At 41.6% G+C, this 18802-nt stretch overlaps 1 protein-coding gene across 2 annotated transcripts; it reads left to right on the top strand.

Annotated features, from left to right (window-relative positions):
* Positions 1–2301: 2301 nt before the first annotated feature.
* LOC128733748 (phosphatidylinositol 4-kinase alpha) lies at positions 2302–17463 on the top strand. 2 transcript variants are annotated; one of them, XM_053827517.1, is made up of 14 exons: positions 2302–2444; positions 2506–2719; positions 2787–3542; positions 3604–3813; positions 4675–4775; positions 4832–4994; positions 5057–5546; positions 12567–12786; positions 12854–15499; positions 15558–15678; positions 15738–15848; positions 15954–16408; positions 16467–16713; positions 16768–17463. In XM_053827517.1, exons 1-14 carry the CDS (start codon positions 2355–2357, stop codon positions 17151–17153), a joined length of 6210 nt encoding a protein of 2069 aa, XP_053683492.1. In that variant the 5' UTR covers positions 2302–2354; the 3' UTR covers positions 17154–17463. The 2 variants fall into 2 exon arrangements, with proteins under 2 accessions (XP_053683492.1, XP_053683491.1); XM_053827516.1 differs by having other exon boundaries at positions 12558–12786.
* The last annotated feature ends 1339 nt before the right edge of the window (positions 17464–18802 follow it).

Here is an 18802-nt window from a genome sequence, read left to right as displayed (position 1 = left end):
GCCTGCCAGCTACTTGTCTTCCAAGCAATAGGGTAACCAACCTATTTTGGACCCCATCAGCAGCTGTACATAATTTGGACACTTACAGCAAAATCAAATGGAAGTGTCCAAATTATGTACAGCTGTTGAGGGGGTCCAAAATACGTTGATTACCCTAAGTGCGCCGAAGATACCGAAACGATTTAATGCAAAATAGCACTTTTATGAGCGATATCGCACTTTGGATGGTACAATTTTCCTTGCAATTGACAATATCTCAATCATATATTCAGGAGTATTAAGTTGCGTGTTATAAAAACCGCTGTAGGTGCCCGCGGAACTGGAGATCAGTAAAATTAAACAAATGTAAACATTGTTTAATTTTGCAGGTCAGCTGAAGCGGAACATAACTAAACCGATTCAAACTTTTATAGTGATTTGCGGCCATAATTTGCTGAAGGCACTGGCTCAGAATACTTTTTCACAATCGTACGAATTAAACATTCGAAACATTACACATTAACGCAAACATTAACTTCATGTTGGTCGAGCCGTTGTCAAGTTTGCTCTCGAACAGCGTCTCGACTTGATAAGAAACTTTCCGTTGCCTATTTGAACATTCTCCCTGAAATTTGCGAAAACTGTAAAGCCGCAATCCGTAAAACTTGCTGTCCGTTCAATTATGTTCCACTTCAGCTGATCTGCTAAATTAAACAATGTTTACATTTTTACACTCGAACAACAAACAATCATGAATGTATCCATAGTAACTCCGTCAGGGCGAACTCGACGCTCCTCCAATGAATGTCGAAAGATTGTGCCCACTTGTGCTCAATATCCGCCATTATCGCTCGTGGAAAGCTGGATAAGGTATGACAGGTACCTTATATATGTGACAGGCCGTTGCTTGTTGCCGGCAGGGGCCTGATATGAACGTCACATTTTCGTTACTCACATGAAAAAGGCGGCAAACGCAAAGCGATCTCACAAAACGAATTTAACTAACCATTTTCACAGTTACATGTATTTCGCATCAATTGCCAGCCTGCCATTAGCTATGTGATGCTAAAACCTTGGCTAAAATCAAACTAAAACTAAGAAAATTTAACAATTTACACATCCAACTCGGTTGTCAGCTTGAGCCCATCTATGAAGCTGTCAGCTTGGGCCCGCTCTATTCGCTATGTAAGCACAAATCGATCTCTTGTATACTCTCGTGGAACTGCCATATGGAAAGTTTGTGAAGATTTGGTGCAAAGTTTTGTTTATCCTTTTCACTCTTTAACAAACCTGTGCACAGACTTCACAAATAGAACAAACTTGGGAAGGTGGCAGCATCGCTTCGCGCACATAGCAAATGTTGGCTATACGTTTGTTTTTTGCACAGGTTGGTATTGTGGTTGAAACAGTTGTGTTTCTGAACGGTCGTAAAAAGGGTCGTTTTTAGCTTTTGACAGATAAAATGTCAAATTGTGTTATCGTCGCTGTTTCATTATTGGAACCAATCGAGCAAAGTAAATAAACCTAGGAATTACCGTTCTATCAGAAGAAACGCAATGAAATTCACCATGAAATGAATTTGTATTTTCAACGCCGGTTTGCCGAAATTTCATAATGAATAAAGCGTAGTTTATCCTGCATTATCCAAACAAGCAATAACAAAGCAATAACGTTCGTATTCGAAAACAATTTGTTTAATGCTTTTGTATGATTAACACGAAGTCACGATTAAGGTTGCGACAGAAACGCAATGAGCCTGTGTTGCCAGTTATGGCGATAAAACATTACGAACTGTGTTGCCAATTTAGTCATTTTTTTTACCTTTGGAACGTTTGAAACAGTACCTGAATTCCCCTCGGAATCCATCGATCAAGTAAATGCACAATATTGGAAGTGTCATTCCCGTGGTTGCCGGTTACTGACGGTCCGTGCGATTCCATCTTAAATCTTTGCAAATTATTGCAGGGATACCAGACTTGCAGATTTGTCTGCAAATTCCAGATTTTCGAAATCGTCTTGCAGATCATTATAAATTTGCAGTTTTTATGACTTTTGTTGCTTTGGTGCAATTTTTTGTTCGAAGCTGTTTAAACTTTCACAGACTTCCTAAAAAAGTGTGCAGATTTTCACAGATTATTGTTAAACCAGAAAATTCGAGTAGCCGGAAAACTGCTCGATTTTTTCGGTTTTCGAGCAGTTGCAGACATTTTTTAAAAAAATATGGCATCTCTGAATTATTGCAACCCTGATGTGGCCTGAGCTTATGATGAGGATGACATTTCTAAATGTCAAAAATAGTGAAAAATATCGAAAATATTTATTGCACTAATTTTTCGACAGGAAAAAGTGATCAAAAAGACGAGAAAATACGTATTATGTTAGGAAATGATAGATTTTCCTTCCAGAAGACAGTGCAATGTTTAGCCCGAGTTCTCGCTCGAATTAAACCTACACCTTGGGATAAAGTACACATAGTAATAAGATGCTGTAAAGAATTTTCACTGACTTTCTCTACGATCTATCTAGGTACAAACCTTGTACAGGTATTGTCCACAGGAAAATGCAGCTGGAGTATTTTGTCTGGATTCTCGGGCGCAGGATGCTGTTATCGCACTCGGCCTGTACTTCCTTGAAAGTGATTATCAATACGAGAAAGAAATCATTCCGTATTTGCTAAGACTTTCGAAGGCCCTACCCAAGGCTGTATGGATCGATGACGTCAAGCCGAACAAAAATGATAGTGAGTAATCGAAAAGAGGAAAATTTTCTAACATCAGCGAAGTTATAAAAACATGTTAATTTTGCAGAAATACCAAACGCAGAAAAATTCTGCTTTTGTCTTAACAGTTTGCTATCGGATATTGCCGTTGGATGTCCAGAAAGTCGCGAAGAAATAATTTTCAACCAGGTCGAAGTGTTGACGGTTTTAACCAACATGATAAAAGGTAGCAAAGAAAATAGCAATCTACCACCAATTATATTATGTAAAGCCACTGTACCCCTGCTTTTGGGATTGGGAAGATCTATGGGACGATACGCGACAAGTGACCCTCCTTTGTTATGCCGACTTTTTCCAAGAGACGAAATTCCAACTCCAAAAACATTAGAAGCCAATTCTAATGCGGATTCGAAGCAAAATAATATCAGCCAGTTTCGGTCTATTATACCGCGTTCCATGTCTGGAAGTTTGAATGTGGAGTCTTCCGAAGAGAAGTCTCCAAAGAAGAGTACCAAAAAGTTAAACTCCTTTTATTCAGTTCCATATGATCCGACGACATATTTCTTCGCTAAATATGGTTCCAGCTTTAACCAATTTCCTAACATGCGTTTCTGTGAAACTCCAGAACGTAAGAACCGTCTTCAGTTTCCCATAAGTCATTTGCAGACAATTTTTGCACTCGCTAAGAAACTATTAACAAAAGAAACACTGGAACATTTGGACGAGCAGGCTGGTGATATTTATTCTCTACATCAAATTAAGCCCTATGGATATAAAAGTTTTTCGGAAACCATAAATCTGGTAATGGTGACTCTGTTGAGGGAGATTTTGCAGAATCAAACAGGTGAGGACCAACAAGTCCAATTATAAGTGACATTTCCTAAAGCTAAATCAATGTTTTGTAGATCTTCCAACACCATTTACCAAAGATGTTCAAGAGTTTGTAAAGCGGTTATTTTTGATCGGTCAAACTGAACTACAAAACAAGCAGCATGACAGTACCATGGACAGGGTCAATGATCCGTCCAACACGGTGGTCAATAAGTACAAGATAAACGTAATGGCCAATGCTGCCTGTGTGGATTTGCTGGTATGGGCTATTGGAGATGAAACGGGTAAGTTCTGAGATGTAGATTAGAGTAGCATTTTTTTTGTTTCAGTAATAGGCACTCGTTAGTGTCAATTTATTAGAAAAATTATCCAAATTTAGTTTCGTGTTATGGGTAAGTTTAGATTTGATTGAAAATTTGGAGCAAACTTTCCGTTTTTTCACATATTCTTTTAAAAAAAGTGAATAAAACGAGTGAATTGTTAAATGTTGCTTTTCCATTACAAAATATACAAATATTCAAACATAAATTAGAATTGATGTTCAGTAATTTTGTAGTAATTTTAGTAATTAGTGTAGTAAGTTCAGTAATTAGTGAGATAAAAAATCGACTTCAAACAAGTTAAAACTTTGTAGCTGACAATAATGGCTGTATCGTCGTTTTTTGACTCTAGACTAAACATGAACATGAAGAACTTTGCTCTATTTTCAAAGTTGAGTTAATTGATGTATTTGCCAGTGTGCTGCAAAGCAAATCTTTTCTTGATTCTTACTTTCAGCCAATCTGTGCATTCACAGCTATAATAAGACAAAACAAATTATATCAAAAACGAATAAGTAAATGATTGATTCTTTTCTATTATATTCTCCATACAGTGGATGATGACTACACTCTATCTTCACTGCAACAGAGTTTATCTTGTTTGCTGGAGCTAGGTGATAGAATTTTCAGTTTGCTATACACTCCCCCAGATGAGGAATTCCTTTTGTTACCGATTGGTTGTTTATATCGTTTCGTTTTGATTGGTTTTGCTGCTTTTGTTTGCTTGTGTGATCTCCGCTGCGGGTGAATTTGAGTTTTTCTTTGCGGTTTTACATTGCCATTGTTTTATAGTTTCCTAACATACCCAATTCATACTCGTTCCAGAGGCAGACAAGTTATGCAGTCGTTTGTACCAAAAGTTGAACTCAGTACTGGGTCATAAAGTAGTTATGGATCATATGCCCCTTCTGATGGTGTGCTTGGAGGTAAGTTGTAACGCTACAGATAAAGTATTCATTAAATAAAATAAAAACTTTGTTAGGGTTTGGGAAAACTAGCTCAAAAGTTCCCCAATATCGCCGGCACGTCCATTTCTTACCTACGAGACTTCCTCGTAGATCCTAGTCCCATTCTGACGAAGCTTCACATTCAATCACAGGCACAAAACAAAAAGGAAAAGGAGAATGCACCTTTTAGGATTGTCGGTACGAGCAAGCGTTTTTCGAAACACAAGCAAAGATAATTAAAACTGTTTTTTTCACTTCAGTCCAAGGTTCCGATTTTAAAGCATTCGATCAGCAGTTGAATCCACGAAGAGGTCTTACCAAATCTGCGCATGAGGCATTTGAAGCTCTACGTGATGCGGCAATAGAAAACCTTGCTATCGCACTTAAAGCTGCTCACGCCTTGGATCCTTATTGCGTTCCGGCTCTAGTGGCCAATGTGTCCAACAGGCTGTTCACGGTCGAGAAGCAGGAGACCGAGTCCAGTCTAGTGTCACTGAATATCATTGTTATGCTCGGTCACGTTGCCGTCGCTCTAAAGGATACTCCAAAAACGACCAATAATATTCTACAGTTCTTCATTCAGCGCTTCTGCAAGGTTCCTTCCGAGCAGAATGTGTTGATTGTCGATCAGCTAGGCTGCATGATCATATCCAAATGCGAGACACAAGTTTTTGAAGAAATTATGAAAATGTTCTCCCGCGTCACTGTGCAAGCAGCTTCTTTGGCCTATTCCACTAATCCCGAACAAAGGTGAGAAGACAAATTTGATTGTTTATTCTAGATTGAATACGTTTCTATCCCCAAATCTAATAGTTTTATCTCCTGCTTGGCTGTGGATTCTATTTTCGTTCTGTTAACTGTTTATAATATTCTATTGTACATTTTCTAGGCAGGAAAGGGGCATGGCAATCGCAGTAGTTATAGTAGCTATAAATATAGGCTTATCACTTCTACACTAGTACTATCATACTATGCACTGAAAATGTCGTATTTTATTTCGGAATCATTTGAAGTTTACGAATTAATGTGTGGTGCAGTACTAACATAATCACTTTTGGTTGATCATCGTAGATTGTAGCAACTATATTTATATCTTAGGTTCAAATAGAAATCGCGTATTTTATTGCTCTTTCAGAGATTATTTGTGTTTTAGGGGAGTCAAGACTTACCTGTTTGTTATATTCTCGACGAAAGCAAGCAATACTCATCGTTTTCTATGTTGTCCAATTCCGTAGCATCGTATTCTGTCTTGTCCACTTCCTTAGCCCTGAGTTGCACTGCCAAGACATCGTATTCAAAGAAAAGTGGAAAAAGAACGGATGTACACTCAAGTCTTTTTTTTTACACGGATGATTTTTATCGAACGAACGGTGCAACTTAGGGACCATTTTTTTACAAACTACGTGACAAATGTCGGGCCTTTCCCAAATGTATTGAGAAGTAAATTAATGGTACCTAAGTTGCCCCGTTCCCCATAATCGAAAAACCAAACCGTGTAAAAAAAGTACTTGATGGGGTGTCTGGGGAATTTACACCTGCTCACTAAGGTTGTTCAACACTTTATGCACTTATTTTACTTATTTATACCTACTAAATTGACCGTGCCGCCACAGCTAAGGAAAATTCGGAAAATTTATGTATGTAAGCTGTCGTCGTATGTTCATATCTCAGCTAGCCGGTGCTGCTAGATAGAGTCAGTAGAAGTGTTGCCAGTGGCCTTGAAATTGCTCTGTACTGTAACGGCCGGTTGCGAGATCTGCCGATAAAGAAGAGTCAAGTCTTAGAAAGACGAAAGCTTTTCAATGGCGTAAATGTATGAGCACGCTTAACCGGAGATTGAGAGCTGCGGGTTGGAGCCTCAACTTCGTTTAGTCAATATTTTTAATCTAACACGAATATTTTCAAACTCACCTAATTTTTCATTTTTCACATCAAGCATTTACTTTTTCCGAAGAAACATACAAATGCCTCCTTAGGAGCTTTAAACGGTCTTCTTTCAAAAAGAACGGCCCAGCATAGAAATACCAACTTGAAGCACCTCTTTCTTCTCATCGAAAATGGGACTAAGATTGTGCATTGTATCGGCCATAAATCTACCACGCCGTGCATCCTGATATCCCCTTCTTGTACATGACGTATCCCATGACCAATTACTACCGCTTTGTTTTTCTACACCAGAGAATTGAGTCTCCAGCTTTGTCTCTGGGAATGTCGAAAACGTCGAACCGTCCCAACATATTCGTTTTCCATTAGTTCCCCTGATTGAACACATCTGGACGCAAGGTCCACGGGATTATCGGCGTACGTACGTGCGATTTTTAAACATTCGTCATTCGATTACACACAAAATCTAAAAAGTAGAGTACGGATTACTTACCCAACACAACATTATTTTCGATACGGGTCTTGGATTTACTTACTTACTTACTTTCTTATTGGCAGAACAAAGTGATGAAGTCAGAGATCTCCACTGCCGACGGTTACCCGTAGAGGTGGGCAAAACGGCTCTTTTGTGTGAGCGGTTCCGAACCGTTCATTTGCTGCTGCGAACCGATTCAAATGAGCGGCTCATGGCTCACAGTTCATTGTTCGTCAGGTTGACAGTTCGGTAAATTACGATTCCCGAACCGAACTTCGTGTCGCCTTCGGGTGCGTTTGAGGAACCGTGGTTCTTTTTCAAGAGCCGTTCGTTTGAACATTCTTTTTTTTTGTGAACTGGTGCATTTCAACGGCTCGTCAGCCGTTCGCCCATCTCTAGTTACCCGCCATGGCTTTCATCTTTCACCTGTCACCATGACAGGTTTTCGTCAGCAGCCCAGATATCGTTGGCTAAGCTGCGTCGCCATGAGCCTCCGAGACTGCCTCCTCTTTCTGTTCTAACCGATTCCAGTCGAGTGGTTCCGATCCACTTCCAAGTGTGTCCGATCCACTTTCAGCTACGTTCTCGAATTTCTATAGCTGTTGGCCGTTGTCGACATCGATGATGATGATAAAATGCAGTGACGCGGTGATAAAATACAGCTCTGTCTCACATCAGAAGTAACCCTTATAGGGTCGGGCAAAACGCCAAACTGGGAAGAGTTGTTCAAAATGTTCAGTGCATCGTACAAGCTCTTCTGTACGCTCAATTAGTAATTGACCAAAAGCAAAGCCTTGGGCTTAATCGTCTTTCTGAGACTTAACCTTCTTTATCGACAAACTTCACAGCCGGCTATTAGAGTACAAGACAGTTACGGGGTTATTGCAACAATCCTACTGACTATTTAGCAGCACCGCCTAGCAGAGATTCGAACATACGACGACTAGCTTGTTAGATCAGTATCGTACCTCGAAACTAACTGAGCGGTTCATAGTAACTGACCAGCTAAGTCCTTTAGCGGCATCTTTGTATTCATCCTAGCACCACAAAGACGGCGAGAAATATCGAGCAACAAACTTCTTTGGCTATAGGAAGTTAGTCCAGGTTCTCTTGTCCCGTCCACAAGCTTGTCAGCCCTCTTCAGTTTGGTGTATCGTTGACGGGCGTATGGTTCGCGATCGCTCAATGCCGACTTTTGCTTCTTTCCGCTCGTCAATCATCCTCCAATTATCATCTGAGATTCACTCCCTCCGTCTGCTATGCTCTCTATCGAAGGTTTTGTCAGTGGTTGTGATGAAGGCATTCTTGATCTTGATCTACTGCCCTTCGACCGTTTCACCACTTGGCAACCCTGAGATTCCAATCGGCGAACATCGTAACGACATCCAAATTTCCCCTCCCGTCAGGAACAATAATAGGTGATGATCGGATGCAATATCGGCACAGCGCTTGTTGCATACATCAAGAAGGTTATTAATAAGTTTTGTTTTACGTGGTTGTACTGACCTTTTCTACTCTCCGCGTTCCGATTCGCCCCGAACGTAATCATGCCGAGGTTCTGTCTTGGCTGCTGGATGGTTGTCCATTCATCGCAGGTGTTCCGACCCGGAACCCTGAATTGCTTCTCCGACTCGACAAAGCCGACTAGCCGGCTTCCGAAGCGTAAAATCAACACTGTTCGCGATGCGCCGCCATTGTACTATGGCACAAAGAGCACGCGTTAACGAATTGCCGGAGGTACCAGTGGATGTCAAAATCTCGCGCACCCTGCAGGGTATCCGACCCTAATTTCCCGATTCCGAAACACTACGCGTAGGTGCCCGGGCGCTAATTGTCGTAGACCGATTAGGTTTCATCATAGATTCCGTGTCACGGCGCGCTTAGGGTCGCATGAAAGCGTATAACAGCTTGCTCACCTCCGGTCACTGATCGCCGGGGAGCGATGTCGTTTCCTACCGTAAATTCCCCCTGAACTTGTACCGCTCGAACGCGTATAGCGACTTACTGAAACACATACACTAGTGGCCAAAGATCAAGACCGATTTAGCTCGAGAATGCCACGCGTCGTTTGCTTCCGCGTTTATCAAGCACAATTCACCGCCAGATTCCTTCACAGGCCGTAGTCGGTGGAATGACAACGATTTTTACGGTGAATTACCACCGTGGGTTTGACCGCCCAGTTAGCTTCGAGGTACGATCCTCTTCTGTTGTGTACTCTTACCACTGCGTTTAGTATTTTGAACTATTGTGGTATGCTCCGTTTATTTCTTTTACTGTACATTTCAAGCTTACCTACCACTTATTGAGGAAGTGATAGGCTGGTAGCTGGAGCGAGACAGGTGTCAATCAGGGATGCCTTGGTTTATAAACCTTGTTACCCTTATCGGCGACGCAAACCAGATCTCCCTAGGCTGTAGTAGGCCCTTTTTGAGATACTGCAGTCTGCGTCTTATAAGTACTCCACAATTGCAGAGCAAGTGTTCCGAGGTTTTGCTCTCGGCATTACTCAAGCGACAAACATCATCTTGTACGAAACCGTCATTCCGAAGATATGTCCCCGAACAATGTCCTGTCACAAGACCGGTAAGCGTGCTGAGATCTCTTATTAAGACTCAGCAAGTTTTGAGTACAGTGGACCCCCGCTCGTTTGAACAATTCCTCATGCAAACTAACGGGGTTAGTTTTTAATTTGAACAACTGGTTACCTTAAATATGCTGAAACTTGTATGTACTGGCCGCCCTGCTCTTTTTTATTGTTTTGGTGGTTTGATTCAGTTGGCAGTTGCAAGCAGCGAATGTTTCATTCTCCGATCGGATTTCTATCATAATCGTTGGGAAAACGGAATGAGAAACAAATTAAACACGCTCGATTGGTACAAACAAATCGTGTTTATGAGCATTGTCTGCATAAGCAAATGATGTCATGTTGAGAATGACGTTTGAACCATTTTTAATTTGCACGTCGTGCAAACCAACGGGGTTCAAATTAAAAAGTGTTCAGATTAAAAACGGTCAAACGAACGGGGGTCCACGGTAATCTTAATACTCGAGTTATATATTTTTTAATGTTTGAGCGATTGTACGGCCATCCAATTGGCCATTACTGTTCGGCTCTCCCTTCTGCTCACCCTTCAGCCCACAGTCAGAGATTCGGCAGAGTGAATCTGGACCCGTGAATCGAGAGTTAGAGCCACATCCTCGTCTGTCGCCTCATGATGAGTCGGCGTGTTGTGGATAGACGAGGAACAGGACTAAACTTCTGCTAGCATCGCTCAGGTCCAATTAATCGCTTAAACTCATCTCTACGCCCTTCGTTTCTTTGTTTTCCAACAGGGAGAGGCTGCTCGGTAGAATGGTCCATTGCAACAGCGACCGGCTTAATGCAGCTAGGGCAAATTACTATGGAGGGCGCCATGGTACTCCACAGGCTCCGTTGCGGCTGAGTAATTATAAAACCCCTCCACCTTTTATCCCTTGGCATGGGTCGCGTCACACCGTCTAGCAGTCCGTTACAATTTGAGGTTCACCCAAAAACTTTTTATCGTTTACAGCCGGGAAGCTTTCGGAGAGTGGGCCGTCTTCGGTTCAACGTTTGTCTTCAGCCGGCCCATCTCCAATATCTTGGTATGATAGGCCGAGGCTAGGTCCGGACACATTCTCTTTTGCGTAATACTTCCTAACTACTGACGCATTAATACTACTTGATGAATGCGGCGACTTTCGGCAGACATTTCGTACTGTATATATCCCTTATCACCGTAAGCCCCGAAGGAGGGGGGGGGGGCTCCGTAGCCGCAAGGTTACCGAGTCTGCTTTGACAAGCGAGTGGTCGTGGGTTCGAATCTTAGTAGAATCAAGCCATTCGTTGTCAAGTGATTTTAGCACGGGTTCATTCTCAGGCCCCTCATTTACCCTTCCTTTATGCTGTATTCTATATTTACCAGCTGAAGTCTCTTGACAGTGCAAATGCCCCTCCTATAGTTAAGTGTACTGGTCAGAGGTATGAATGAGTCCTCGCCAGGGACGGCTATAATATGGGATAGTACTGGCAGCGAGGAATAAGTGGGTAAAGTAGATCAAGCACGCAAAAAATTTAATAAGCATATCGCTCACACAGGTCATACAGCAAACACCCGGGCGATATCACAATAGATCAACTATAATGGTCGCAGTGATGAGTCCGCACATGAAAAACAAGGCCCGAAGGAAAGAACAGCGGCTTGGACATTCCCTTTTCACTGATCATCAGCCACAGAAGGACCTTCTTCGTGTTTTTGGCGTGGAACATATGTTTGATGTTATCGCTCACCGTTGGTCGAATGTTTTGATTTCTGGTCTTGTCTAATGCTCTGACTAGTCTTCCTCGTCAGCTTCTGCTGCACTTTACGGTCGCACAGCACCGTCGAGCGGCCAGAAATAAGCTTCTGGTCGACATTCTCGTCTTTCTGCAGAAGGGATAGGATATGGTAAATGTCGAATTAGCTATATCCAGTGGAGACTAAGCGTTTCTCATTGCTGCAAATCAACTGATAACGCTATCAATTGGCTGATACGATAGGCTTTACCAATTCGACACTAAGCGGACGGCTAATATCAGTCCATTTTTTTCAAAGCATACGTTAGACCCCAAATATTACTTTGATTTACTGGACGTAACGATTTTATCTTACAATCAAGTGTACTGCAAGGAAGCCACCTAGGTCCATTGCTATTTTTTCTAAATGGTATATGTTCTATTATACGTTTGTCGATCATCTAAAATTTTGATCCTTCTCCTTTTGATTATTTCAATTTTGTTCATCGTTCATTTTAATAGCACATTAGATTGTAGTAATAACTTTTGTTTGTTTTTAGGTTTCTAAGGTTAAATTTTAGTGTTTCATAACATTGGAATTTGAACAAGAGTTTTAATCTAGAACATGTATCATGGCTCAAGCATGCTCTCTGAAACTAAAAAAGCCGCCGCTCGTAGTATAACCTACACACTTAAATAAAGCACCGAAGTCGGCAAAATTTTGCCGAGATTTGAACAACCGAGCGTTCGGTAAAAAAATTTATGATACCAAACGTTAGTAAAGATCCGTAAACGTCGATTTGCACCACCGAAATTTTTACCGAACGCTCGGCTGCCCAAATCTCGGACAATTTTGCCGAGTTTTTTAAGTGTGTATCATCATATTAACCATAAACTTTGATTGCACCTCCATAGAGTTATAGTAGTGCTCTCGTTTATCAGTTTCGCCTTATCCATTTGCATTGCCTAGTGCCTGTGAGACCGATTCAGCATTAGAAACAAACTAATCTGTTTTCTCTTTTACATTTACTATACGAATTCCAACCAAACAAACCGCACATAAAACGCGCACCCAATTTTGCCGATTTGGTTGGTTCAAATTAAAAAGTGTTTACAGGAAATCTTACCACCACGTTTCGGATGCTGTGGTTAACGCCCTGGCCAACATAGCCGCTAACATACAGGGAGAGCTGGAAATGTTGGACCTGTTGGGCAAACTGTTGGAGCTTTTCGTGCAAATTGGTCTGGAAGGAGAACGATCCTACGACAGCACATCCGGTGCACAGAAGGCTAGTTCCAGTGCAGGTAATCTGGGAATGTTGATACCAGTGATTGCGGTAGGTCTTCGGATAGCAGTTGTAGTGGAGTGAAAGCTTGAACCGTTTTTCTAATCCCTAATTGTAGGTTTTAGTCAGGAGATTGCCACCGATTAAGAATCCAAAGCAACGGCTTCATAAATTGTTTAAGGATTTTTGGCTCTACTGTGTTGTTATGGGATTCACTAATGCCAGACTGTGGCCATCGGATTGGTATCAAGGTGTACAACAAATTGCGGCCAAATCACCTTTGCTGATTTCTCAAAGCGCACATCGATCGGAAATGCGTGAAATGAACTACACATCCGCTATCCGATCAGATAGTGTTAGCTTAAATGAGTTGCGTAGTCAGATTTTGGTGTTATTGGATCACCCGCCGGCTGATATTACAGCTTGCATCAATAAGCTAACCTTTGCTCAATGTACTTACCTGTTAAGTGTGTATTGGTTGGAAATTCTGCGCGTGGAAAATGCTTCAGAGCCAAGCCTGGAACCTATTCTGAATTATTTGTGCGATAATGCTCTGCTAAAAGACAAGTACGGTATGTGGCAGTGCATTCGTTGTATCGGCGATCAGGTATTTGAAAAGTTTAGAAGCGTTCTTTTGGAGGAGGATTCGTTAAGAGAAAAGGTGTTGGAATCTCAAGCTATGCTGCTGTTGGTTTATTTCAACCACATTCATAAACAGATTCAGCTAGTAGCAGATCAATATCTTTCACAGTTAGTTGACAAATTTCCACATCTACTGTGGAATCGTAAAGTACTGTGGTGCATGTTGGATGTTCTGCAATTGCTAGCCTTTTCGTTGACTCTTGATCCAAATGAAGAAACCCCGACGCTACGAGTAGCTTCTACTCCTTATACTCTTCAATTGATGGATAGTTTGCCAGCCAGAGAAAGCCGTGTCAAGGACTTCGCTGACCGTTGCCAAGGAATTGTCAATGAGGCAATGAAGTGGGCTCCGAAATCAACTAGAAGCCATCTGCAGGAGTACCCAAATCAAGTACCATCGACTTCATTATCGAATCACAGTGGTTTGGCTTTGGCTGTAGACTCTATCCTACACACATGGGTAACTAATGCTAGTCTCCAGTCGACTTCAAAGCGGCCTCATTGTGTAAACAGCGATACATCTAAATTTGTATCTGTGCTTTGTCTGCGTAGCAAGTATGCAGGAGAAATATCCGGATTATTATCTGTTCTTGAAGATGAAGAAAAGAAAGGACTTGCAGATCGACTGGTCAAAGACATTTGGGACGCTTGCGCTGAGAAGAGTGATGCCCATCATCGTGGAGCACTGTGGAGAGCAACCGCCTATTTGATACTGTGTTCCAGTGCAAATAGGAAATTGTTGCATGCTATTTCTTCATCCCAAGTTCAGTTATTTACGGAATCTGCTATGGAGACAGCAGTCGAATGCTGGCAATGGATACTGACCGCCAGACAGGACCTGGAATTATGTTTCATACAAGAAATGGTTACTGCTTGGCAAACAACTTTCGATAAAAGAATTGGTTTATTTACTGAAGAAGTTGAAATTACAAGTCCACTGGCTGCTTACGAAGGCTGTCGGCTGGTCCCGAAGCCCATTATGGTTGCTCCACACTCCATCTGGCTGCAGCTCCTTTCGGAAATGGTAGATACAGCCAAATACTGCAATCGAGACAAAGTTGAAATGTTTTGCATGTTGCTTCATCGCTGTCTTCCCTTCAGTCGGGACTTTAAACAAACCAGACATATTTCCACAGTCGGATGCCGATTCAAGCTTCTTCAGTGCGGATTATCGTTGTTACAGGGAAACACCATTCCGAAATCGCTGGCTCGAAACATTTTGAGAGAACGCATTTATGCCAACGCATTGGATTATTTCTGCGGGCCGCAACTTTGTCCCAGTCAATCCAGGGATGCTCTGTTAGAGGATATTTCCATCCTGTTGAAGTTCTGGCAAACCATGAGAAGCGAAAAGAAGCACCTGGTAGCGTCGGAAGTTAGCGATTATGATTTGAATCCCACGTCGCAAAATCTTTCTGTAAATAAATCATCTCTAGATACAGCCTCTCTCGCTGGAAGTGAAGTTGCACGATCAACTAGCAGTGGAAATGCCGGCTGGTACAACACCATTCCCCATTCCACATCAACCCTATCGAAAAGGTCTAACCGGATCAAACGTCCGCCATACCAAAAGGATGCTTATGATAAAGATTACATGAAGAAACGTAACTTAATTCTCGAGTTACTAGCCGTTGAAATCGAGTTTATGTTGATTTGGGCAAATCCTCTGGCTTCTCCTGAATTGCAGGTTGCTGGTGAAGAATCAGTTTCCGAGTGGCGAGCTCGGCCAGTAAAATTAAATGTCTGGCGTGATTATACTCGTCTGGCTTGGTCCTATAATCCGGCATTAGCGATCTTTTTGCCACAGCGAATACGGAACGCCGAAACAATCGAAGATGAAGTTACCCGTTTAGTATGTTCCGATCCATTATCTGCTATCCACATCCCAGAAGCTCTTAAATACCTGGTCACCACACGGACTTTGCTGAATGAAACCCCTGAACTGGTCTACATGTTGACCTGGGCAAGGGTAAGTCCTATACAAGCCCTGTCATATTTTTCCCGTCAATATCCTACACATCCATTGACTGCCCAGTATGCCGTTAAGACCCTGAATTCATATCCGGCGGAAGCCGTGTTGCCATACATTCCACAACTGGTTCAAGCTCTGCGTCATGACACGGTAAAAGAACATCTTATATTACATGAATTAATCGATAATAACTTAACTCAATTCGCAGATGGGATATGTTACCGAGCTAATCAAACACATTTCCAAGCGATCGCAAATCGTTGCTCATCAACTGATTTGGAATATGCAGACCAACATGTACATTGATGAAGAGATGCATCACAAAGATCGTGCGTGATGTCTCCTTATATGTGTATTATATTTATCTAATAGTTTGATTTGTTTGTAGCCATACTATATGATGGTTTGGAGTCCTTGTCCCAGAATATCATATCGTCTCTTTCTGGGCCGGCCAAACGGTTCTACGAGCGAGAATTTGATTTCTTCGGTAAAATAACAGGTAATTTTCGATTTTACTTAATTTCAATTTCAACTAATGAATTCATTAGTTGCTGTTATTTGTTATGCTTATCTCTGTTCTTCTACTTTTATTGCTCTCTTTCAGCCGTCAGCGGTGAAATTCGCTCCTTCCCGAAAGGCCAAGCCAGAAAGAAGGCGTGTCTGGATGCACTCAGTAGAATAAAGGTACAGGCCGGTTGCTATCTACCGTCAAATCCAGAGGCTATGGTCCTGGACATCGACTATAACAGTGGAACGCCAATGCAAAGTGCAGCCAAGGCACCATATCTTGCCCGTTTCCGTGTGCATCGCTGTGGTATTACTGAACTGGAAACAATGGCTATGGAAGTGTCGAACAATCCTGATTCTCAGTTGGATGGTCCGAAGCTGATGAGCTCGATGGGTCCAGAAATGTGGCAAGCGGCTATTTTCAAAGTAGGCGACGACGTCAGACAGGATATGCTGGCCTTGCAGGTTATTTCCATATTCAAAAACATCTTTCAGCAAGTTGGCCTTGAACTGTTTCTGTTCCCGTACCGAGTTGTTGCTACAGCACCAGGGGTAAAACATGAGTTAATCTGACTGAATACAATGTGAACTGAATCCCTTTGTTCCACAGTGTGGCGTTATCGAGTGTGTACCAAACGCCAAATCACGGGACCAGCTCGGCAGGCAAACAGATTCTGGGTTATATGAGTATTTTTTGCATCAATATGGAGATGAAACTTCGAAAGAGTTTCAGGTGGCACGCAGTAATTTTGTCAAATCGATGGCTGCCTATTCGGTAATTGGGTATCTGCTACAAATTAAGGATCGTCATAATGGCAACATTATGATTGACAAAGATGGTCATATTATTCATATTGGTGAGATCACTGTTTGATTGTTATAATCAGAGTACTGAAACGTATTTTTTTCAGATTTCGGATTCATGTTTGAATCTTCTCCCGGAGGTAACATTGGCTTTGAACCGGATTTGAAGCTCACGGACGAAATGGTGATGGTGATGGGTGGCAAGATGGAAGCCGCTCCTTTCAAATGGTTTTGTGATTTGTGTGTCCAGTCATTTTTAGCTATACGGCCATATCAAGATGCAATTGTAACATTGGTATCACTCATGCTGGACACCGGTTTGCCCTGCTTCCGTGGACAGACCATTACACTGTTGAAGCAGAGATTTGTACCCACCAAAAACAGCAAAGAGGCAGCCGCCCATATGTTGGGGGTTATTCGCAACTCATATCAGAATTTCCGCACTAGAACATACGATATGATTCAATATTACCAAAATCAGATCCCGTATTAAAATAATGGGCTTAAAAAAGGAAGGGGGTGTGGTAAATGGTTTAAAAGGTTAGACAAAATTTGATTAATTTATTCCTAGTGGGCGTTGTCATATGGCATTATTATACAAGTATTATTTAATGCAATGATTAAATAAGACATCTTGAAAACGTGGATTTTGGGATTGCAAGGAAAGAATTAAACATGATCGTGAAGCAAATTTTTAACCTTGTGCTAACAATATATTTAACATAAATTATCTTCTATGTGATACCTGTAACACAAAAAGTCAAACTTATTGTTGTTGAATGTTTGTTATATGTCCAAATAAAGTTACAATATGAATATGACATGCGGCTGTTTTATTAATCCTGGCGGCAAAGCATTTTATGGATCTTCTACTTCTAACAGTAATCATTATTATTACATATTTACAGAGAGCCCAAACTTACTCGGCGTTACTCACGTTTTTTATCTCCTTGACGTTTGTGTCAGGGTACGCTTTCACCTGGTAAAACAGAGAAAACGAGTAATCTATACCTATAAAGAAGGATTTCTGTCTGTCTGTCTGTCTGTCTGTCTGTCTGTCTGTCTGTCTGTTTTGTGTTCCTTATAGAATCAAAAACTACTGAACCAATCGGCGTGAAAATTTGCATGTAGAGGTTTTTAGGGCCAGGAAAGGTTTTAGTGATGGTTAGAGACCCCTCCCCCCACTAAGAGGGGGGGCTCCCATACAAATGAAACACAAATTTCTGCATAATTCGAGAACTAATTAAGCAAATAGAACCAAATTTGGCATGTGGGTGTTTTCGGTGACAAGAATTTATTCTAGGGTAATTTGAGACCCCTCCCCTCTTTATAAGGGGAATTATAACTCCTCTCCCCTTTAAGAGGGGGGGTTTCCATACCAATTTCCTCATAACTCGAGAACTAATCAAGCAAATGGAACCAAATTTGGCATGTGAAGGTTTTCGAGGGCAAGAAAATTTTCTATGTTGAATTAGGACCCCTCCTCACTTTAAGAGGGGGGGCTCCTGTACAAATGAAATACCAATTTCCTCATAACTCGAGAACTAATCAAGCAAATGGAACCAAATTTGGCATGTGTGTGTTTTTGAAGACAAAATTTTTTTCTATTATGAATTGGGACCCCTCCCCACTTTAAGAGGGGGGGGGGGGCTCCTATACAAACGAAATACAAATTTCCTTATAACTCGAGAGCTAATCCAGCAAATGGAACCAAATTTGGCATGTAGGTGTTTTTGGAGGCAAGAATGTTTTCTATGATGAATAAGAACCTCTCCCCACTTTAGGAGGGGGGGCTCCTATACAAATGAAATACAAATTTCCTCATAACTCGAGAACTAATCAAGCAAATAGAACCAAATTTGGCATGTGGGTGTTTTCGGTGACAAGAATTTATTCTATGGTAAATTGAGACCCCTCCCTCTTTATAAGAGGAATTGTAACTCCTCTCTCCTTTAAGAGGGGGGGCTGCCATACAAATTTCCTCATAACTCGAGAACTAATCAAGCAAATGGAACCAACTTTGGCATGTGAAGGTTTTCGAGGGCAAGAAAATTTTCTACGGTGAATTAGGACCCCTCCCCACTCTAAGAGGGGGGGCTCCTGTACAAATGAAATACAAATTTCCTCCTAACTCGAGAACTA

Source organism: Sabethes cyaneus, chromosome 2 (assembly GCF_943734655.1).
Source record: "Sabethes cyaneus chromosome 2, idSabCyanKW18_F2, whole genome shotgun sequence".
Lineage (NCBI taxonomy): Eukaryota > Metazoa > Arthropoda > Insecta > Diptera > Culicidae > Sabethes > Sabethes cyaneus.
The sequence above is the reverse complement of the archived record's forward strand: the minus strand, read 5'-3'. Positions and strand labels throughout refer to the sequence as shown.

Coding starts and splice junctions, on each gene's coding strand:
- LOC128733748 (XM_053827516.1), top strand. CDS start 2,355: ATGTTAGGAAATGATAGATTTTCCTTCCAGAAGACAGTGCAATGTTTA. Junction 4,995..5,056: donor TGCACCTTTTAGGATTGTCG/GTACGAGCAAGC, acceptor TTTTCACTTCAG/TCCAAGGTTCCGATTTTAAA. Junction 16,409..16,466: donor TTGTTGCTACAGCACCAGGG/GTAAAACATGAG, acceptor TTTGTTCCACAG/TGTGGCGTTATCGAGTGTGT.